Genomic DNA, 23,793 nt, shown 5'->3' on the forward strand with positions numbered 1-23,793 from the left:
TCATGCTGGCCAGGGATGATGGGAGTTGCATCCAGAACACCTGGAAGCCAACAGGTTAGGAAAGGTGGTTTTATATTATATAGCTATTATAAACCCCTCTACAATTTGCTGGGAGCTTCTCCAGCTTACAAAGCATTCCATATTCCTGAAATCTGTAAGCTCTCGTTGTATAACCTATAAAAGCTCCCTGCCTTATAAAATTTCTCAAACACACATACTGTGTTTTGTCATTTTTATTTATAAATACTTATTTCTACCTGGGAGATGCAGTAAACAGTAATACTCTGTGTGCATAAAATGGTCTTCCTTCCACAAGGAATGTAACATCTGACATTTCCTTATTGTTAAGAAAGTGAGGATCTGGAATCATAAAAAGAAAATGAGCAGGAAAAACATTAGTTTGCAACTAAATTAATGCACTGGCATACTTCTTTGAAATTAGTTTGAAAAACTACCCGAGATGGAATGTATTTTGTTAGATGCTTGAACAAAAAAAGTACAAAGTTATTAAAATACATTTTAATATTTTTAAAGGGGAATGGCCAGCTGCCATAGGCTGCGTTTTTGGGAAAGCAGATGAATTCTGAAGAAAAATTCTGTTCTTCTTCTCTAGTTATTCTTGTCTTTACCTAAGAATATTCCTAAATATTATGTTGCCTTTTATACTGCCGCTCCTTCCACTCGCATGGCACACTAGAGCTGTATTCAAAGTGTTCACTCACTCAAACAACAACATGAATGAGATTGCAGGGCCATGAGTTTAGACCCAGTCCCAAAGTCCTGGGACCCCTCCTACACTCCTGAAGAACCATTTCTGCAAGGGAACTTTTTCTAGCTATGGAGAGCGCCCCCCCCCCCACACACACACACACAAATTAAATTTAGAACTTGGATTTTCCAGAGTTGGGTAATGCTGAATATGGCTTTCAGGAGCTTTAAAACTGGCTTTAACTTCCAAGGTGAATAAAATTGTGTGCACAATAGCATGGAAAATGGCTATAATTTGTTCTGCTTTATCGACTGCATGGTACTGTAATTAAAAGAAAGGCTCAGAGTAAAATTTCTTCCATAAATGAACATGAGGCTCCCTCATTTTCTGCAGTCATTTCCTTTGTTCATAATAAATGAAAGCAATCAGTGAAAAATGTAATAGTGACATCTAGTTGGCTTGCTAGTTGCAGATTCTTTCCTTATGTTTCCTGTGTTATGCTATGCACGAGAAGTACAAGGAGGCAACAAAAGAGAAAGACATAGTTCTAACATTGAGAGGACAGTGGTTTGCAATATGAATAGTAAAAGTAAGGAAAGAATGCTACCCTCTCCTAGAAGTTTTGGCTGTTCCCTTTCCTCTAAGACTTATGATATTGAACTTCATGCCTGTTTTGAAGCTCAAAATATCTGGAAGGCAGCACATTGGGGAAAGGCAGTAACAGCTAAATAAGGACCTATCAAGACCAAATAACAGAGATCTACAACTGGATTCCCAAACTCTTTAAATTTTAGCAAATTACAGCCATGGAGCAAGGGCAATTCAGAACGGCACTACAGACTGAAGGCTTATAATCCTTCTGCCCCACTGGTATTTTTCAAATAAATACTACCCCCACCCCCAGCACTGCAGTTTGGAAACTCAAAGCCAAACTACATGTGAACATGAGTTGTACACAAAAATGAATTTCATCTGTTTAGAACCTTCTGCTGATCAGTCATACTGATGCCTCTGAGCTCCGGTATTATAAGAAGAATAATTTCTCTGTACAGTTCAGAAGTTCTGTAAAAAAAAAAAAGATCTGCATACAAAAATCACATGTTTTTAAAAGTGTGGATTGTGATGTGAAATGTTAAACACGGATATCTGGAAGGCAAAATATCAGTCTTCTGGAAGAGGTCCAGCTTCAGGCTCTGGTGTCCACCAAATCAAAGTACATCCCTAAGCTGCAGAGCAGTTGATGTATTTCATGGGTGGTTTCCTGAGGCAACTGGTGGTCCCTGAAAGCTGGACTAGATGGACCCTTGCTCTGGCCCAGCACGTCCTTTACATCCTTAGAGTGGGGGCCAGCTACAACTCCAGGAGGACTGCGTTCTGTACTTTGGGAGCAGCACAGGAGAAAGCTCTTTCCTGCCTGCAGTTGCCTGACAAGTTGGCCTCCACAAGTGGGAATGTCTTCACAAGGACCTTTTCTGCTGACCCTGAAAATTGAGCAGGTTCATATCGAAACAGGCAGTCTCTCAGATAGGTAGGCATTACACTATATAGAGGTGTAGATACTAAATATGGTGCTTTGAACTGACCCTGGAAAACAACTGGCATCCTTTTAATATTGGAGTTATGTGATCATGCTATCACACACTGTCACCCAGTTGCTGCACGTTGCATCAACAGAAGTTCCAGCTGTACTCCAACGCCAGGCAGAGCATATTACAATATTCTGTGAAATAAACATTTTCACTATCCTTGCATCTTGAAAAACACATGACTTAAATGTCATTTTGTCCTCAAATGTCTTGCACTGTAATCTGCTCAAACTGAGTAAAAGGGAATAGCTTTGTGACTGAAGAAACGGTCAGCCCAACACCACAGTTCAAATCCAGCTGCTGCTGAGAACAAGATTTCCCCTAAACTTGATCTGCGTGTAAAGGATACAGACATACAAAATTAAGGCCTCCTGTGCTTCTGCTGCAGGCATACAACTAAGTGCATGTACATCTGAACACCAAACCTGGTTGTCTCCAGCAAACTGTCTAACATAATGGATTTTGTCTGGAATGCTACGAAGTAAATGCTTTGCAACCGACTGGGGGTTGCTGAGGGTTCCATTTGACTTCATTTGTGCAAAATGTCCTTGCCATGGTTAAGGCATTTTCGTAGTTATCTTAATTTCTTCCAGTGGCCAAACTCCCATGAACCAAAGAGTGTCACACAAGAGCCCGGCTACCACATACTTACCTAAACGAGAGGTCTGCTTGCGTTTGATTTCAATGAGCTTGGGAATAGGATATGGTCCATAGCAGTGAGTGAAAATGACAGCCAGTTGTTGACTTATCACTTCATTCTAAAACAAACACAGATGCAACAAAAATAAACACAAAAGGCAGGCACAATTTGAGAAGTCACTTTGAATTTCCTGAACAGTGCATGCTCACGGGGTCCTGAAAGTGCAAGTGCAAACATTTCAGGGGATTCTTAGCCACTTTGCCATCATCTTCTGGAACTGGCATAGGCTGGCTGAATAATTATGGGTATTGTAGTCCAATGTATCTAGAGGGCACCAGGTGGAGGAAAGCTGCTAGATACTCCTGCTGCAATGGAAGTTGGCCGACCAGAATGCCAGGGGATGCTGCATGGATATATCCTAAGCACAGAGTTGCTGCTACTTCACTCAAGAGCTATGGCAGCACTTCCGAGTGCTCCCATGCTCCATGACGAACTTCTGGGGTCTGTGCCCTTTCTTACACTTTTGCCAAAATGGCAGCAAGTGAAACTAAAGACAGCAAAGATGGATCTCCAAAGCCTTCCATCAATTGAGGATTCATGGAGAACTTAAGACAACCTTGGCAGGATGACATCTTAGTGGTAGAGCCCATGCTTTGCAGCAGAAGTGCCTGTGTTTGCTATTAAATAACATATTTATCCTGCTCCTCTGGAGTGGCTTATACATAATCAGTAAAAGGAAGACACTTGCTGCCCAGAAGTTTACAACTGCAAGAGACACAACACACAAAGGAAAAGGCAAGTCTTTCAGCAGGGCAGGTGGGATGCTGCTGCTTCCCCTTATCTCCTTTAGACTCACTCCCTGGCATTTCCAGTTACATTTCAACTATTAAAAGGATCAGAGAGCAGGAAAGACACTTTGCTGCCCAGAAAGTTGCTGCTAGCCTAGTCCAGATGGTCCAGTGCTAGTCCAGATGGACAAATAGTCTGATCTTGGAAAAGGTAGGCACCTATATTGATGTGCTAAAATGGATTTGAGAAAGTTTAAAGAGAGAATTGCCCTGTCCAGGAAGACCTAAGGCTAACCTTCTCTAAATGCTGCATTGCAACATCTAAAACAAGGAGTACTTGAAAGGCATCTTCAGTACCTGAGCTTGATGTAAGAGTTTCAGGTTGCCAAAAGAACTGAAGCACAATGCCATGGACTCTTTAAAAAGTCCAGAATTAGGCAGATGCTAAAAAAGAAAAACCCATAAGGCCAGACTGTACTCTTTTGTAGTGTGTGCACCTCCTTCTGTCATCAATGGAAACTGATCAGATGAACCCAAGGGCAGACTTTTATTTCTGCTTTCCCTTGATATGATGCCACCCAAAACCCAGTTTCTGCTACATTTGCTCACCAAGGAACCTTGAGACAGGCACTTGCAGCTAGAAAAAGCTTATTTACAGACATCCTGGCACAGGGATTGTTATGGACTAAAACAGCAGGAAAATTTTCAGTTTCACTTCCAGAAAATAACTAAATTGGACTCCATGCATCAAAGCATTTTGAAATAAAAAAGCACTCTTCATACAGAACACTAGAGAGCACTCCAGAAAGGAAGCGAGTGAAACAGCACTAAAATTTGCAAGTAAAAAGGAAATACAAAAAGGATCTGACTGTGCCTAGGGAGTAAAGGAAAGATGGGGGCATTGACAGGAAGTACGTGACAAAAAATGATACAGGAAGAATGGTCACTAAGGGAAGAAAAGGAATGGCAAAAAATGCATGTTGTGGGTGAATTTAGATTTACATGAAGGAGAGGGGGACCCATGTGCCCCTTGGAAGATGTAAAGGCCAAAAGTACCGTACAGTGAACTCTCTCCTACATGCATCTCCTTCAGACACCCATTTGTGGAGACCACTTTTGAAAGATTGCTTTGTGGGAAGCTAAACTGTTAGGGGTGAAATGTTAAAGGTGTACCAACAGTCCCTGAACAATTGCCATAAAGCCTATTAATTTGTTAAAAATTACTGTGAGAAAGCATCATCGCCATAAAGAGAGGAAGCAAAAGGGGAGAGAGGGAGATCTAGGAAGCAGGCCTTCCTGCCCCACCCACTCAGAGAGGGAAATCTCTCCAGAATTATCTTGCTGCAAAGAGGCGGCACTGGTGAGTTTGGATGGGAGGAGAGTCTAGACATAGTCTCAGTTTCTCCACTTCTGTAGGGGTCCTGCGTCCCTAAGAATGTGGAGGGCTGACTATATGTGATCTGACTTGCATATTATGAAATTGTAAAAATGTCAGAAATGAAATTAATGGGACACAAAGCTAAGAAAAGTGTTGCAGGACGTAAACAGAGAGCACTCCATTGTTCGGTCTTTTACTTTTTTGGAACCAAAGGATGGCTCATCTCTGAATCACACAGAACTCTTTATTCTTCTGACTACCTTTCGAAACTAAACTGCACCAGCCAACAGGGGGATATCCACATCGATACTGACAGTGACTGCAGCCCTCCTCCTCTGCCTTCAGCAGTGGTCACTCAACACTTGAGCAATCTCCTACTGCTTTGTTCCAATCAGACATTTCCAACAGGAAGAAATTACTCTTCTCCCTCCTTCTGCAGACTGAGAAATGAATTGATCTGCACATTAAAAAGGCAAAGTGATTCATGAGGACACCAAGGGCTTGGACTGGTCCTTAGCCAGTGCGGCGTCATGCTTCTCTGGTCATCTGATGCTGTTACCATAAAAAGAAAGTCTGCTCAGGTCCTCTCAAGTTCTCTTTGGGGAGAATCTCCTGAAGGTCCTCCAGCATAATTCAAGTGTGCCCTGCATGTAAAGCAATTAAATGTTGCTTTGGAAGGCTGCTCCCATGCGATTACAAGTTGCACAAATTATTGATATTAATCAATGCTTGTGAGCAAGGGATGCCCAGGAGCTGGGAGCTGGTTTAAAGCCCTTCCTCAAAGGAGCACAATTCATCAGAGGAGCTGCATGAATGTTTCCCTTGGTGACACCTGGGAAAAATGCCAAGACTTTGTTCTGAAAGGGTTTTTTTCAGACCTGTGTTATCCAGAGCTCAGATCCAGGAACAGAATCAACGGTCTACAGGTATGAGACCAGGAGAGGGCACACAAGTCCTAGCATTAGTGCACCTTGGTTCCAACCCAGGAACGGTCCCTAATACCTCCTATTTATGAAGGGGTCTTTATGAAGCCACTATTTAAATATCCCTTCAGACATCTTATGATTAATGGTTTAAGTGCAAGATAATCCAATCAAATCCAGGGTTAATTTCCAGATAAATCCATGCTGCTGCACACAAATTTCATATGACACAGGTTTATTGTGCATTACAGTAGCATGCCACACTGGTGTACCTGATGTTCACTTCTCATATGGAGAATGCAAGATGCACATTTATGAAGGTTTCGGGTCTTGGTTACTCTGAACTGTTTAGACAGAAAAGTGCTGAATGTGATGACAAGTACCACTACATGCCACATAAGCCCCCAGCATATGGAAGAATCCACCTTAGGAAAAAAAGAATCATGCCACGGATGATGCAAAGGGCCCAATCAGGAGGCAGAGGTTGCTCTGTGCCTCAAATGCTGAGAGCGCTGTAGCAGGCATTTCGTCCATTACTTCTTTGAAATGGAGCACTCTTTTTCTCTGGATAATGCATGCTTCAGTCATGTATTACATAAAACAAACAGTAATCATACAAAATGATCCTACTAGAACTCTAGTGAAGTAGCACAGTGAAAGAAATTGTGTTCTTTGAATTACTATACTTCCAAAGTATGTAAAAATAATGGATTTTTAAACAACTATACTAATTAACCCCACTCCCAAATGGGACTTTTATATCAATACGTTCCTGTTACTGCTTGTGAAATGTGCAAAAGTAAACCAGACTCTTTTCTTTTCAGTACCAAGCCAAAACCTTTTTATTTTCCCATTATTTTAAATGTTAATTGTGTTTTTATTTTGGATTTTGTTAGTGATGCTGTACCATATTTTTACTTTTATTTATTTATTTCATGGTGTTGCTACCCTGAGACATTGTGAAGAGCAGGATACAAGAACTAAAATAAAATAAAAATTTAAAAATGCAACATCTTATTGACACATTTTTCTATTTCAGGACTGCAGAGGGGTGAACAGTGGTCAGAATTCATTTGCAGGAGGGCTGGCCTAAAGCAATCCCAGCAGCTGATTTCACTGCATTCAAGATGGGAATGAGGTGAACTCTGCTTTCCCATACGTGATTTGGCATGGATTTTTGACAGGGAGGGAGGGAAGGCAAACCTCAGGGGGTGTTAGTACTTACTTGCAAACTGAATTAAGAAGTGGTGAGGGCTTCTTTCTGTCCTTTCCACCTTTTACACATTAAAAAGCCAAGTTGTGGCTTGGCTAATACCTCAACAATTCCCCATTGGTTCTTATCATTTCCTTGAGAATGCCTGATTATGTAGTGTCATTGCATCCACAAGGCAATTCCCCTCTCCATACCCCGATCATACATGAAACTGTCTTCACCACGTGGTTTGGCAATTAAAGATGTGAAAGTTTAGAAACAGTTTGAAACCTTCCCGAAAGGCCCTATTATTCCCACCCCTGAACAGAAGGTATTGGAACCATTTTTTATCCCTCCATTTTAAGGAGGGTTATACAAAGTGAATTTCTGAAGCAATTCTATGCATGTTTGGAAGAAAAAGGCCATAAAATTGCTAGCTTATCCCAGCTAGCAAACACAGGATTGCACCATTAATGGTTTAAAACTGAAATCCAGGAGAAAGCTGCATTTAACTCAAGGGAAGCTTTGTCTAAATAGACACATCCAAGACTGGACCACATTGTTAAAGTGGGAAATAAATTTATGTTTGATAAATTAGTTGATATATCATGTAGTTCAATCAACATGTAATTCTGATCAAATTTTACCCCCTCCATTTTTGGAGGGGTGGAAATTTTCCTCTCTAATGGAAACACCCCTATACTTTATTGTAGTATTGCATTTCCAAAAGAAAATGCTTCATATTTCTCTAAAGGAGAGATTCAGAATCTGTGCATCTCTTTGTCTCAGGGTTTCTCATAGAATTTCAAATGGTCCTGGAAAAAAATTCCCAGTAAACTTCCAGCGGGTGTTCTCAGCAAGCCAAATGAACTGTTAACCCTTCTCAAAAATATTTCACAGGCAGGAACAGAAATACGAAAAAGGATATTCCTTGGATCTGAGATCTGTCACAAAAATCTGAGGAAATGCAAACAATGCCCTCCTTGTGCCATTCTAAATAGCCAGTGAGATAAAACTATACTCTCAGCTCATGTGCTTATCAGTCTCTCTTGCCAGTATTTTATTGCGTGACTGGAGTGACTCTTAGCTTCACTACAAGGCTTTTGCTTCTGTAGTCTCTCCGGCTCACTGTCAATGTCAATATTAAGCTGTCCTTGCAGGAGATGGAGAGCACCAACCCTCCTTTTAAAAACCATACATCCAGAGTGGTGCATTTGGGAAGCAGGAGTTCAGAAAGTGGCTGACATCCTGAAACTACACCATGTTCAGCAGTACAGGAATGTGTGCTGTGTTCACACAATGCTTCCTCTCCAGTCCCTCCTCCACTTCCATCCTTCATCATTTGCACTTCCATCTCAGGCAGCAAACTATGTATTGTGAGTCACAGCCCGAAAACAGAGTGCACTCCCTAGCCTGAAACTCCAACACAGAAACTACAAAAGGGGTGAGCCGCATGCTACCCCTGGCCTTTTTATGGTCTCCCCCACTATAAAGCTGCTCGGCCCCCGTATCTGCTGCTGAAATTTGGTCGTGTGGCAGTGCAAGGTGGAAATTTCATGAAGACAAGGTGTGCAGGAAGTGCAGTGCTTGTTTTAAAGCAAAACCACACTCCATGGTCACTTTTAGTAGTGCGGTCACCAGCATAAGAGAAGGCTTTGGCGAATGGGGCGGCATAAAAATGTTTAAATAAATAAATAAATACATACATACATACATACATACATACATACATACTTTCCACAGACCTTGTCTGAAAGAAGAAAGCACTTTTTTTCCAAGAGACTGAATTTCAGCAGCAAATTTGGCGGCATTGCAGCAGTTCCAGTAGCAGCAAAAGTAGATTGTGTGTGTGTGTGTGTGTGCACGCACGCACGCACGCAGCTCAAAGTGGGTTGCAGGGGAATTCCTCCGCCCACTGCTAGAACATGCCTATTCCAGAACTCTGGGATGTAACTAATGAAATAATGAGCTTGAAAGGAGAAGGGAAAGGGTGCTTGGCTTTTGTGAACGGAAAGCTCTGCTATGTGATGCCAAACCATGACTTGTTACATGTGAATTGATATACTACGTGTATACTTCAGAGCTCTGGATACTATCCTCTGGATTTTTGATGACAGCATTTCTATTTATCGGACCGGTGATATTTGATTATCTACTTATATAAAGACTGCTTTGCTCAGAAACTGTGATGCTTTTAGTGCTGCAAACCTCATGTTTTGTTGCAGTTCAATAATTTTACCTGACTTTAATTTGTTTGTGCTTTGTAATATAAGCAATGTAGAGTGTTTATAAACAAAGAGCAGGAAGTAATCACCACAATCATAATCGGAGTAACTGTTGAACAGCAAAGGCCACAATTTTACCTACCTTACTTGCCTTCAAGATCTCAATCATCAAAGGCAACCCTTGTGTGACGAGTTCTTCAGTGTATTCTTCCTCCTGAATAGATTTAAATTCTTTCAGCAAGCACTGGATGAGAGGTCTTCTGTGCTGTTGAAAAGCAGTTCGCAAGGATTCTAGCCATGTGTGGAGAGTCCATGGGACACCTGTTTAAAGTAAAAGCAAACCCAAAGGTTTGCATGCATCTCAAAAATCCAGGGTTTGATCCAAGATAGGAGGACCCTATTATGACAGACCATATTCTCAATCCTTCACATTGTGTACTGTTTTCCCTTGCTAGAGTTGCCATCAGGGTCAATGTCAAGGGTTGGTATCATTGGGCCTCCCCTTGTGGGAAGATGGTTCTCCTTTGAGCTTAAAGGAGAAGGAAAATACTGGGCAGAGGCAACAGTGGCATAGATGAGGAGCTGAAAAAGCAAGAGGAGGAGGAGAACGTGGACCCATTCTGAATGAACACCCCACTGAGAGCTTCTTGCTTGAGCACCCCAACAAAAGTTGGAACTCACATGGCTCATGAGCTGTACATCCTTACACAGCTGCATATCCCTATATTCGAAAAGCTTGTGGCCTTCCAGCCGGGCAACTCCCAGGACTAAATAGATCACTGTTCTTCCTAGGTGAGCAAAGCAATTGATTTTCTGTGCTGCTGGGAACCTTGTACTATTTCTATACATGTTCTGCCCACATCAGAACACGGTATGGCGTAACTGCTATGGGGAGAGAGAGAAAAGATCCAACTCACCTGAGCAAGAATGGAAACAACACTCATTCTGGGTGTTCTTCAACCCCAATTATTTGGTGCTAACCACTTCTCCATTTAAGTGGGAAGGCCCATTTCTATGCATAACATGTCAAAGAAAACCCCAAAGGGCAGTAACCTATTTTGCCTGACACCAGAGGGAAGAACCACCTGCACCTCAGGGAATCAATACTTCAGAAAGCAAGCTACAGGAACTCTGCTGACCTGACTCAGTCTGTAAATGAGCAATGCTGCTGCTCTGAGGCTTGGCTTTGGGAAGGGTCGAATCCCCACTGCAGAATACTCCATGTGTTTAACAAATTCCCTATACAGCTGTTTATTAATTACTGATGGGTTGAACTTTTACTCTTGAAAAAGCATTGTCCTTGAAATGGGAATAAAACAGTTTTCTTCCTTTACAGCAGCCTTCTTTGTTTTTCTTGAAATTGTGATGTAGTGTTTGATAGTTCTTTTTATCTAGGGCTCCACGGAGGGCTGGAAGCTTTCCTTCACAAGTAGTTCCTCATCTAGACAAAATCACTCTCGAGGGCCAGGGGATAAAGGTTCCTCTGCTCTAAAGTGGAAAATTGGCAAGAGCAGAATATTGGCTGACGAAGGATCAGCTTTACATGGAAGGACTCTAGCCTCCAATGTCAAGAAGAGCCCTCTCCAGCCAAAGGCTGACTTTTGAGTCAGCCTGCCAGCCTGACACTGGCTACTACAATTGGATACACTGGTTTAAAATTAATCATGTAATCATCTTTGGGTCACTTACAAAGGTGCCCCAATCATCCAGGCAGCTGCCTATTAATTAAGTAATGGATTATTTCAGTAATTTATTTAGATTTCTAGATTGTACTCACATGAACAGCCCTATACACAATGCCCGCACACGCCAGCTACCCTTAAAGTCTGCTGGCCAATGGATGGGGCCAAAGTGTGCTACCCTTCAGCTCTGTAGCCTCAGGATGGATGGTGGATGGAGCCAGGTGTTCTTCCTGGCTGGGAGGGGTTAGCAAGATGCTCCTTCTTTGGCTGCTGGGCAGGGCCAGGCCATTCTGCCCCAGACCATAATCTTCTTCAGCCTCTCTGTACCACAGCCCTCCTGTCTGGTGCTAGAGGCCAGATGGTGCTTCCCTTTGGCTCTGTAGTACATATTTGTGAATCAATGATGGAGCAAAGAACCCTTTTCTTCCCTTTTCCACAAGGGAAGGAATGTCTTTTAAGATGGTATCTGCTGTGACTCACACATACACTTAAATTCAATAAAAGCTTCTTTTCTGCAGAACGATTGTTTTACTTGCATGCAAAAGTAGGCAGATTTAATTTATTTTGCCACTGAGAGTCATGCAATTAAGTGGCTAATATTTCATCATAGAGACTTTGCTATTTAAAAATAATTTATCTGCTGCACTTTGGGCATATGATGTGTGTGCGCATGCACATGCATATGTACATGCATGCACATGTATGCATGCAGAGTACCAATGCATAATGTGCAGTGCAAAAACCTCCTCAGCCAGAAACTTGAAACGGAAGAAAAAGTGCAAGGGGAGAAGTGACTTGAAGAAAAATTGAGAGAGAAAAATTGAGACAGAGAAGATAAGGCAAGAAAAAGCAGCACTGTGGACCGTTCCTGATTTTGACGTTTGCACTGGTCCTTCCACTGGTCATGACCCAATTTTACTGAATATCTTATGTACCATCATAGTCAATCTGAGCCGTAAAATTGATATTGACAAACTCAACCCCCAAATTTCTACAGAATTCACAGGAAATTAAGAAAATCTAGCCATGCTGTTAATTTCTTTTTAACATTCAAATTCTCCTGCATCCCCAGACACATCTGAAACTTGCCTGATGTCTGCCTTGACAAGAACTCAAGAAGAGATCCGAAATGGTCAGTGCAAATGACAGAGGTCTCTCCCTTCATGCTACATTTCTGACAGTTCTCTCTCATAGGATATACTGCATGGAGGAAACCAAAACTGACCTATGCTCCTGATGTCAATGGTTACATCCACGTAGCCATGCTCAGCACTGTGATACATCGCCTCTTTCAGAGCTTTCAGTCTGGCTTTGCTGTTGCGGCTGGCACATAATGGGGCTGGTGCATTGTCTGCCAAGTCACTTCCCTCAGCCAGGATCTCCTCCAGGGACAGGATATCACTCTTCTCCTTCTCTGGCTGAGCAAGCAGCTTGCGAAACACATTTCTGTCAATCATAGGGCAGAAGAGAGAGGGCAGGGGGAAAGAAAGGCAACCAGATTGGAACTGTTAACAGCAAAGCCAGTGCTATCCAATCATCTAGCTAGGGTTAAATCTAGTTAGTGTACCTAACCAGATGCTGTTGCAAACCTGATTTCAAGCAATGCCCTTTTTATTTTTGCACAGTATAGTATATTTGGGCCTACAGCTGCAAGTCCAGCATCCAAAATGAAGACTCCACACTCTGTTCATCAACAGGGTTATATCTTTGTGGCTCCATTAAGGTGCAGTGAAGTCACTCCCAATGATTGAACTGTTTAAAGCAATCAATCAAATCCAATGTGCATCTTCTCCCTTACCTCCCACCTACCTTATACGCTTACATCTTGCTAGCTGCACATGTTCAGTCCTGTAGGGGATAGAATAAGCAATGTATCCACAGCAGATGGGCCAACAAATGTGTGTGTTTAAAGGGAGATGGATTATCTTTCTCCTGTTAACTGCAGTGATGGGTGCATTGTACCATAAGATGTAATAAAGGAAAACATATTTGATAACTCAGATGATAACTCATTTAAAGAGACACTAGAGTGCATTCCTCGCCCTGTGTATGAACTGGCTTCCTCTTGGCTTGGCCATTTGCGTGACTAATTGAAACATCAATGCTGGGTCTACCACTGCTCTTGCTTCACCCTCCCAAAACATCAGGTAGATTTCCAGTCTTCCAATTCCTAAAACACTGCATATACCAAAATATATCTAATCAGTTATTTATATGTTCACATTTCATATTTTTTCTAATGCAAAAGTGCTCTGGGGTTCATATGCCTTGGTGACATTATAGGCACAAGGCAATCAGCATCAATTCACAGCCAGCTTGAAAGAGTGCAAACTTGAAGAATCCCGTTATTCAAAGCCTGGCTCTAGAAAGGTGGAGGTAGGTTTGAAGTGATATGGTGAGGGTGCTTCCAAACTGTCCCTTAGCTTAGCCAAAATGAGGCTACATCAAATTCTTACGCCACAGTAGAATGAAAGACATTAATTTTTCCAGCAATTCTATACAGAATTTAGCATAGAACTGAGTACCTGGCACATAATTTTAAACCTGAGATTTTACAAAGCTTACTTTGTACTCAGCCATAAAGAAAGCTGTGTCTACTAAGAAATCCTATGAAATCCCCAAGTACATAGAGGGTTATGTGTGAATTCCCTTTTGTAGACAAATTGACCAAGTATTTACAAATATGTGTGAACAATTCGCTATTTTATATGCTAACCATGTATTTGGCATGGTTATTTCCTTCACCTCTCCTCCACCTTAAACTTAATCCTTTGGATTCACCTCTTCCCCTGTTCTTTCTCCAGCCCATATAATTTAGTCACCCCTACTTCTTAAAGCAAATCCTAGAGCCCCATATGTCTTTATCCTTTCACCTCACTGCTTTATCCAAACTTTGTTGATCTTCTTTATGTATTTACTTATGGATCTCAGTGGTCCTTCAGTGTGAAGAGCTCAGTCCTGTATCTCATATTCTCCCAGTGCTTCACACCATTTGCTAAGCTGGTCATATGTGCATTGGAGGCACTTTTGAGAATTCTCTCTTTTGTAGCTGCCAAGAATCCATAGCCACCTGTTTCTTTGCCTGCCAGCAAAACCTCTTTAAAAGGAGCTCCTGGCGCTGTACACAGCCACCTCAGATGGTGCATCACCAGAGCCACCGGCTAGAGCATCTTTCTACATGGGCAATGATCCCTTGGAACTTGATTGACTGTGCTGCTGGGCTTCCTCATCTGGGATAGGTGTGAAGGCTTCCAATTTAGACTAGGGCTTTGTCTGGGCAATGACAATCTTTGCTATGTCTGACTTCTAGCTTCCTCCTGCCTGCAAGCAGGGAAACAGAGATGGCTATAGCCTGTCCCCAGTTGTTCATCCACAGCTCTTGAATTTGAGGTACACTGTCTGGGTTCACATGATCAGAGAAGGAAAACAAACATCAGTGGCTACTTTTCTCCACCTTGCAGGTGCCTGTCTCATGGCACCTTGTTTCCATAATTACCTGCACCATGCAGGGGTTGCTTGTGTTGCCCAAACCTAATAAGGGTAGGTGGTAGGGATGGTTTGCAAAGCCAAGCTTGCCACCCACTTTGCCAGGTTCAAAGACACAGCAACTCATGCATGGTGCAGGGTTTTATGGAAACGAGGTGGCATGCAAGCACTGTGCACAGAGTTGCCAAAGAAGCTGCTGGTGCTTCATTCCCCTCCTTGATCAACTGCATCTAGTCACTGCCTCTGAACATGCATGGGGGCTCCATTTAGTGATTGTGGCTAGGAGTCACACCAAAGCCTAGCCCAACCTTTACCTAACCTGTTAAAAAAATAAACAAACTGCATTTGGAAAGCACACTTACGCACTTAGAAATAAACATATGTGCAGAAAATTCCATTTACACATTTTGTACTGTTTTACACCATTCCATACCAATGAGCATTCGGCCATTTCACAAGCACTACTCCAACTCTACCTGTGTCCATGGGCAGCAGCCTGGCTGAAGGAGTTCATATCACCTTGAGGAGTCATGGAAATTCCATTCCTGTACATGGTTCCAATCATGGGGTCCGCCCCTCGCTCCAAAAGCAGACTAACAAGTTCAAAATTTCCTGTAAAGCAATGAGTGAGGTTTTTTTTTCTTTTAAAAAGGGTTTGCTCCTAACTTCTCCTCCATCAAATGTTCTTACAAAAGTCAGTTTTTCATGGTATAGTAAGAAAATCCTTACCAGCTGCTGCTGCTAGCTGCAAGGGAGTTTCAGAGTAGTTTTCATCACCGTGCTCCAAAGAGCCTTCTACTTTGGCTCCAGCATCCAACAACAGCTAAAAAGGAAATCCACCATTTAGAATTGCTGATCAGCAAGAACGTGTGGGGTCATTTGGTGCAGAAGGACATTCAGCAGGCTTATGTTCCTGGCCAACTGACATTACGACTCGGCCATCTGACCTCCAGTGCTGCATGAGGCATGGCAAAAGGCACTGGAAACAACGTGGTGTCACACTCACCCACCTGCTTTACTGACTCAAGGGCTTAAAGTCTTGTTCCTCAAGGCTTTTCTACATGAGGCATTCATAGGGAGCTCATGATTCCTCTCATGGAAGTTTATGGGGTTTTTTCACAACAACATCTTTCTCCAGGGCATCTCCCAAAAATTTCCAGCCACATTTATGTCTTTTTTTGAAGCAAGGAAAGTCTGTCATTTTCCTAAATGGCACCATTTTTTGCTAGACAAGCCTAGTAAATTTCTGCAGTTCTGTTCTATGCTCCAGTGTCAGCACAGTAGGAATGCATGGGAAGGCAGAGGGGAAAAACTCATGTGAAGAATGCTACAATCCTCTCACAGTGACAATGGAAGAAGAAGCCTCAGTCAAGTAGAGAAGACTTCCATGCTTCAGCTAGAGAAGACTTCCATGCCAGCAACCACCTTTCTCTTCCATTATGCCACCACAAATCCCGCAGGGCAGAAGACCTGCAGGCCCTGGTGCCTCAGAAGCAGAACCCACCATACTGCAGCCGCTAACTTGCATTCACCACTACCACTCTTAACAATGGGCCAAAAGGTCCATTGTCCTTTTTGTCCTCCTTCTCACAGGGTGTTCCCAAAACTGGCCTGACTACACTCAGCTTCCCCTTCATCCCAGGAAATGTACTTTGATGCCCTCACTAGCTGGATCCACACTTGCATCAGTCAGCCTCCTGCCTCTTTTCAAAAGCCCCACCCAAGTATCTAAGGACCATGAAGGCAGGTGGCCGCCTCTGATCTACCTCAGCCGTGCTCCCCTTCTTTTCACGTAAACTTCCATTTGACTTTCTTGTAGAAGAGGGAGCTATGACTTGGTATCATTTAAAGTGCCTGGGAAGCTATCAGCTGGACTTGAGAGAGATAGTGGGCCAAAATGGACATGCCTTTAAGTTGGCGTCTATGTTTTTTGTCCATTCCCCTCCTACCCCACCGAGTAAGCACACGCTTCCAGATCTGAACCCCCACCCCAGTAGGTTCCCAATCAGAACCGTGTGTGTGTGCATGTGTGCACACCTATTCTAAAGTAAAAGTGAAAATGGACATGGCTGCTTTGACACAAATGTACAGCAAAGTTTGTTTTGACCTATGCTTTTTATGGGTTCAGGTGGCTTGTCGTGAACTGGGAATGGTGAACCGCGACAAGGGTAACAGTGAGAGATTAAAAGGTTTACAAAGTGCAGCAGCCGTCACAGTCCCTGCTGTGCCTGTGAGGAAGCTCCTGAGCACTCTGCCATGGGCAAAAATGACAGTTCAAGGCAGCACCACACCAGAAATCCAGGCTTGTGAAAAAGACATCAGATCAGACAGAAAGCAAAAGTTGATTCACCCATTATTTCCTCATCCTTTGGGTAACCCACACTTATTATCACAGAACAATTACCATAGAAAAACCCGGCTACATAAACCTGTGTGCATTATTCACAAAGCACAGCACTTCATTGCCATGCATGTGCTCAAATGCTGTGGGAACTAACAATCCCTGGCAACATGACTTCCATAAAGTAGATGTTACAAGGGAAACAACTTGTTTGTTTCCAATGTCAATCCAAGGAAAACGTCTCCTCCCCACAAAGGAATACAGAAAGTTGCCTGAGTCAGACCACTGGGCCATCTAGTCTTGTACTGTAAACACAGACTGGCAGTGGTGCTCCAGGGCTTCCAATACATGTTTCCCTGCCCTAGATGGGATCACAGCTGAAACATCCTCCTTTCAAAACATGGGCAATACCCCTGAGCTATGGCCCTTCCCACCCACCTACAGGGCTTTTTAGAGGGTACAATAAATCTGTGGTCGAAATAAAAAGAGTCAAAGGTGTGGGGGACAAATGTTTCATCCTTTGTTTATTTAAAACCAAGGTAGTGTACTTCTATTTACTCAGATCACTGGCCTGTGCAGCCCAGGACTCTGTGCTACAGAAGAAGCTCCCCACATTCTCAGGAAAGGTTCTTTCCCAGCAGCTGCTGCTGGAGATCTGTTTCACTGAAGATGCCAGGGGCTGAGCCTTCTGCATGCAAACAATCCACTGCTGTTGCTTCAAGTAAATAATGAAGTTCTTGGCAACAATTCAATGGTTAACCATTCAAAAAATCCAAGGTTCAGAAGTATAAAATATCCCTTTTCTAAGGGAAGTAACAACAACCCCAGACAAAGATAGCAAAGGGGAAAGAATCAGGAACTCAGATCTTCAGTTGCAGAAAGGAGAGCAGGGCAAGGGACTTATGTGCCACATGCCTCACTCTATACCTCTTTCCATTCTCCAATCAGGTTTTCCAATCACAGCATTTTAAGATGCAGGGGAGACATTTAACAGGGTTCTAGGCAAAGTAATGCAAATTGTGTCTTCTATCTCAATCACATGGACTATCACCAATGATGATCTCAATCAGGTTTAGGCTATTTGATTAAACTACACAGAGTTACCAATTTCTTTTTTATTGCAGAGATATGGCTGGAAGATGTGAATCTTGTCTGGGGACAATGGAAGCCCCATGTACATGAAACTACAGTCCCAAGGGGAAATAGTTACTGAGATTGGCAATAGATTGCACTGCAAAGCTACATGAGTTGTGTAGGACTGAAAGTTGATGGACGTCACAGCCTACAACAGTCCCATGGGAGGCCAGCCTTATCTGCTGCAGGAACACACAGAAGAAATGTGTGGAATGCTGATGTTGGATATGCTGTACAAGGACATTCTTTCACCACAAACTAAGATTGTGCAGACACACCTGAACAGGGACACTTAACATAAGAACTGCTATCCTAGATCATAGCCAACCAGGAGAGCACGAGATAACTCTTACTGCTACTGATTAAAAGACATGCACTTGACCGCCTCGGTGGTTTTTTTGTGTATATATAGAAAGAAAAGAGATAGCATAAACAATAGGAGAATATAGGAAGTTTATGAGTAAAAGATGACACCTATGCCTCCCCTAGAATTCCATAAATAAGGCAGGGTGATGGTGTGATAAATGCCTTATCTAGAAGAATTCAAAGATCATTCAGCTGCCTCTCAGAATCTTACAAACAGGGCATCATGAAGATTTGGTGCTTGTCCCCAGCATCTGGTAAGAGGAGGGACAGTGTCCTGTAATGCAGGTACCCCATTTTAGTTATCATGGAAGAAGAACCATTGATGGATCTTTCTGCCAAGGTTCAGCCATATTAGTTTAAAGTTATGACATAATCTCATTTTATGTCCAGAAATGCACTGCCATGAATAAATTCTTCTTCCTTTCATTTATTCTGAAGCTTTGGACAGTCAAATTCACTGGATGAGTTTTCTGAGAAACAGAAATCTCTCCCCATTTATTTTCTTAACTCCTGTAGTGTCATTCGTACTTATTATTTATGGCCTTGGTCAATATTTTGGCTTTGAAATATGAGAAAGGATGCAGAAAGAGGGAGAGGATAAAGAAGACTCCCATTTACTTTCACTGACATTAGAAAAAATAGCAATAAATAAACAAATACCTAAAACACATGGCCAAGAAGGAACAAGAGGAATTGACGGGGACAATTTATTTTAAAATTAATCTATTAAAGTTTCATATTGGCCTACAGTGCAATCCTTTGCTTGTTTAGGTCCCACTATATCTAGTAGGAATTACTCTGTAGTAAATGTGCTTAGGATTGCAGCCTTGCTTGTAGTCTATATATAATATCATTATATATGTGTGTGTGTCTATCTCTCCCCATATCAGTGTAATAAACAAAGAAGAAGCAGAGGAACCAATATGACAATGGCTGCCAATTATGAGGTGAGTGCCAATTATAACCTACAAATGAGAAATAAAACATGAGATGGAACAAAGGGAAATACAGCAATACCTGAACTACAGGAATATGTCCATGCAACACAGCAAATGTCAGGGCGGTCCAATGGCGGGTCTCAGGGTGGACGGATGGATATTTATGAGGAGTACTGACAACCTATAAACAGATAAAGTAGTTTTCTTTTATAAATGGCTCTCAAGGAAATCTGTATCTAATCAAAATGAATACACCAGAATGCTGGGAACACTTAGGTACACAGGAAAGCAAGCAAGCAAGCATGCAAAAGGCTTTGTAGTAAATTATCTCTTCCTTTTTCATCTAATCAAAAATTTACTCGGCAAGAAAATCCACTTTCCTAACATTCTTCTGTTAGGCCTATTGAGAGGCCAGTTGTAATTATTATTCCTGATTAGTATTAATCCATTGGCCACTGCTGTGGTTGAGTAATTAGTGCAGGGGAGAAGCAACACAGTGGCATCCTGATGCTTAGATTACAACTCCTACAATCACATAACATTGGCCAGGCTGGTTGGAGATGATCGGTATTGTAGCCCAGAACATCTGGAAGGCACCAGGTTGTCCACCTCTGGTAGAGCATTGATTTCTCACTGCATATTCCAGAGAACCACTTGGCTTCCTTGGAAGCCTATCAGGCAGTTCCTGAATGAGAAGGTCAGAAATGGTGGACAACCTTTTTGAAAGGCACCTTATTCACTACTATCTACCTTCCCCTGTAATAAGCCGGTGAAGGGAGAGATGGGTGTGTTCCAATGAGATGAGGCCAACATCCTGTATGAATTGAATGTACATCACAGAAATGCCTCAAAATTCTCTGCCATGTTCAAGAGTTTCATGTCTAATATGCAAGGATTCCTAAAAAATTACAGAATGATACAGTTTGGACATTTCAGCAATGCAACAACAAGCCACAGCAAGCTGATCTTTCATCCTTCCTCACTTCCATCTCCTCCTAAGTCATGGGTGCAAGGAGATCAGAAGCTTCTACTTCTATTTTAGGTTAACTACAGTTTAGAGTGCAGTCTAACATCCAAACCCATGATTAATCCTAATAAAATTAGTAGAACAAGCCAGTTTCGTAAACCAAGGTTTGAAATTGGTTTATTGAGCCAAACAATAGATAGAATTAACCACAGTGAGTTGACTTTGAATGACATGGCAAACTGTGGTTAATTTAAAATGGAGGAGTGGGAGAAATGTCTCAGTCTGAGGCTCCCTGTGGCTAAATTTTAGAACATTAAACTGTAGTTTAGTGTGATGCCTGAATAAACCTAATGTGGAAAAGTTTCCCTGAAGTAGAATGTTTGAAAAACCGCTCATTTAATTTTAATGTTTAAATGACACTTTCCCAATTAGATTCTTTTAATTGACTGAAGTTGGATTAAGCTCAGATGCTGACTAGTTGCTTATTTTCTGTTCCATTCACCAAAGGACAGTGAAGAGATCCAAAATTATTTTAAAATAACTGGTCTCTTACCACTTTGTAGGGGTAGGGAAGAAATCCTATGGCTATAACCACACCTGATCAATCAGATCTACAGGCCAAACATAGCTGCATTTATGGATCTGGGGACCAATAAATAAGTCTAGCCGATCGCTCTGAGGCATGCCCGCCCAATCATGTATTTGCTTCACATATAAGGAAGGACACCCATGAATCTTAACATCAGCTCAGAGCATCCAGTACTGGGTTTCTTTGTAAGATTTCAAGTTAAGCCAGGAAATCCAAAGGACATCACAATGTTAGGAATTTACTTTTATGTATTTACACTTCAGTTATGAAAGCAAGGGGAGACATCTCCTCTGTGCCTGAGAAAAAAACATCAATGGCAAGTTTTAATTTATTTTTCTTTCCTTCTTTTTGCACATCAGCAGAAGCCTTGAGGTAGCCCAACCACGATGAACACCAACTGAGGTAGTGCAAGGGTTTCCCGCTCATAATCTTCCCCACCATGGTGCAATGTATTACTATTAGAATTATAGCAATTATTTCTAAAATAGCACTGACACAGACATTATGGTTATATTACATTTATATCCTACCTTTCTTCCCCTTTCAAGAAATCCAATTTATCCTCATAACAGCAATCCTGTGAAGTAGGTTAGACTGAGAGCTGGTGCCTGGCCCAAAGTCACCCAGTGTGCTTCACGGCTGAGAAAACCTGAACTCTGATCACCTGAGCCCCAGATCAATACTGTGGCCACTGGGCCACATCATGTAAGATAGACATGCAAATTTTATGCAGATCTGCATCTACTGTTGCCCTCCTTTTTGGTGATTCATTTTCTCTTTCTTGACAAGTGTTTAAGTAGCCATCTTAGTAAGTAGTGCCTAATTTTATTCTATCATGCAGCTAATCTACCCTTTCTGTTAAGACTCTGAGCTAAATCCAGTGTTATGCAAATGAACTTCTAGAAGATTTCCCTCCTCTCTTCCCTGCAGCTTTCCCCTCAGATCTGCTCCAGAGCATCCCTTAACCCTCTGGAGTAGATTAGGTAGTGTGCGGCTTGCAAGGAAAATTTGATTTGCAACAGTCTGTTCTGCTAGTGGAAGGACTTTACTGGATATGAGCCCTTTATGGCTGTGAGGCAATCCATTCTCTCTCTCTCTCCCCCCCCCCCCCCCCCCCCCGCCCACTCAGAAGTTAATATTGTTTAGTAAACCTCTTGTTTTCTATCAAGCCCTGCTAGGCTGAAGGTGCTAATGCATCTTATTGGCAGTGACAACCATCACACAGGACAAAAAAGGCTCTGTGAAGGTTGTTGGCAGCAGTTTACCCACTGTCAAGCTTTCAGGCCAAAACAAAAACATAAACTAACTCTAAGGCAAGTTTCAGAAGAAACTTTTTTTAAAAAGACCTTTCACATTTCCTCAAGTTCTTCTATGATTGTTAAAGCCTGTGACAAGAGAATAAGAAAGCCTCTGCATCCTATTCCACATTTTTAAGTGCAGCATTCTGGGCTGGAAGACTCACTTGAGAAAACACTCTGAGAAAAGAAGTCAACAATGGATTTTCACATATTTCAGCCAATAGTTACCAGTCAGGTTTGGTTTTCTGTTGCTAACATATTCAACCAAGTAATTGCAAAGTCCAACTAAGTTCTTCTTTTGGAACTTAGCAAATGTGTTGGCCTTATTGTAACCATTAGACATTATTCTGTATCCATTTATTTTAATATATTACCCCTTTTGCCATCAAGATTAACCCAAACATGTCTGGATGTGGTACTTTCATAAACAGAAGTACAGTACTGTAAAACCTTGTCTTGTGGTTATTTCTATACTGTGTTAATCTTCACAGATTACCATCCTCTTCACAAATATGTGCACTCTGGAGTGGGCTTGTGTGCAGCACAACCACATGGATGCATATTCTGTGTTGGTGTGTACAGCTTACTTGTTCCTGTCATCACATTATATTTATATTAACCGTTCAGGGAACAATGGATTGCTTCTTTTAACACATGTTAGGTATGTGGCTTTCTACCAAGTTTGAAGTGGTAACTGAACAGAAAGAATGGATCACTAACAAACAGGGTCAAATAATTTTACATATTTAGGGCAAAGCCCAGTGCAAGAACAGACAGGAAAAAATGCCTACAACTCACAACATGCCCCAGCTTTTTTCTGTCTAAAATTTCATTAAGCTGTTCCCTTATGCTCTTACCTAAATGAAATTGCAATTCTTGGAAGCTACAATATATTATTTTGATAAGTTAATAGGTTAAGTGGCACACTTCTATCATATGGGCAGGCAGAAACTGCAAACAATGTTGATGCAGCAAGAAAAACAAGTTGGTCTTTAACAAATAACATTAGATAAAAACTCTTATTAATAGAATCACTCCCACTATATCCCAGGATGTATATTAATGGTGGCTGTCAAACGTCAACAATTAAAAGTTCCCAAATGAGTCTAATATTATTAATCTGCTTCAGCTCGTTAACAGCACAATGCTATGTATCTTTACTCAGCTATAAATCATGCTATATTCTATAGGATTTGCTCCCAAAGATGTACCTGTAGGATTACAGCTGTGGAACACAACCTGACAAATGTCTACTCAAAAGTAAAACTCACTGTGTTCAATGGGGCTTACTCTTGAGTAGGAGAGCTGCAATGCTAGACACAGTTGTCTGGAAGAAAACTTAATGGGACTTACTACTGAGCAGTCAAGCTCAGAAATCTGAAGCATAGCTGCAATCCTAAATTCATATAATTATGTATACATGTAGTTATACCTGTATTTATAGGCCGCCTATAACTGCTGAGGTATTTCTAGATGGCTATATGAAGGAGTTAGCCCCAGAACCAAGTTTTGAATCAATGTGTAATGAACGGCTGTGATCCTGTGCATTAT

The 23,793-nt window shown here is 41.9% G+C and overlaps 1 protein-coding gene across 1 annotated transcript in view; it reads right to left on the reverse strand.

Annotated features, from left to right (window-relative positions):
• BTBD11 (BTB domain containing 11) overlaps window positions 1–23,793 on the reverse strand; it is a 234,420-nt gene that overhangs the window by 7,899 nt on the left and 202,728 nt on the right. The window contains exons 11-17 of the mRNA XM_044441292.1: window positions 19,468–19,569; window positions 15,339–15,432; window positions 15,086–15,221; window positions 12,349–12,569; window positions 9,584–9,762; window positions 2,948–3,053; window positions 258–360 (exon numbers count right to left, since the gene is read on the reverse strand). Of these exons, the coding sequence (XP_044297227.1) occupies window positions 258–360; window positions 2,948–3,053; window positions 9,584–9,762; window positions 12,349–12,569; window positions 15,086–15,221; window positions 15,339–15,432; window positions 19,468–19,569 (941 nt within the window). The remainder of the gene's footprint in view (window positions 1–257; window positions 361–2,947; window positions 3,054–9,583; window positions 9,763–12,348; window positions 12,570–15,085; window positions 15,222–15,338; window positions 15,433–19,467; window positions 19,570–23,793) is intronic.

This window comes from Varanus komodoensis, unplaced genomic scaffold (assembly GCF_004798865.1).
Source record: "Varanus komodoensis strain SLA01 unplaced genomic scaffold, ASM479886v1 scaffold39, whole genome shotgun sequence".
Classification (NCBI taxonomy): domain Eukaryota; kingdom Metazoa; phylum Chordata; class Lepidosauria; order Squamata; family Varanidae; genus Varanus; species Varanus komodoensis.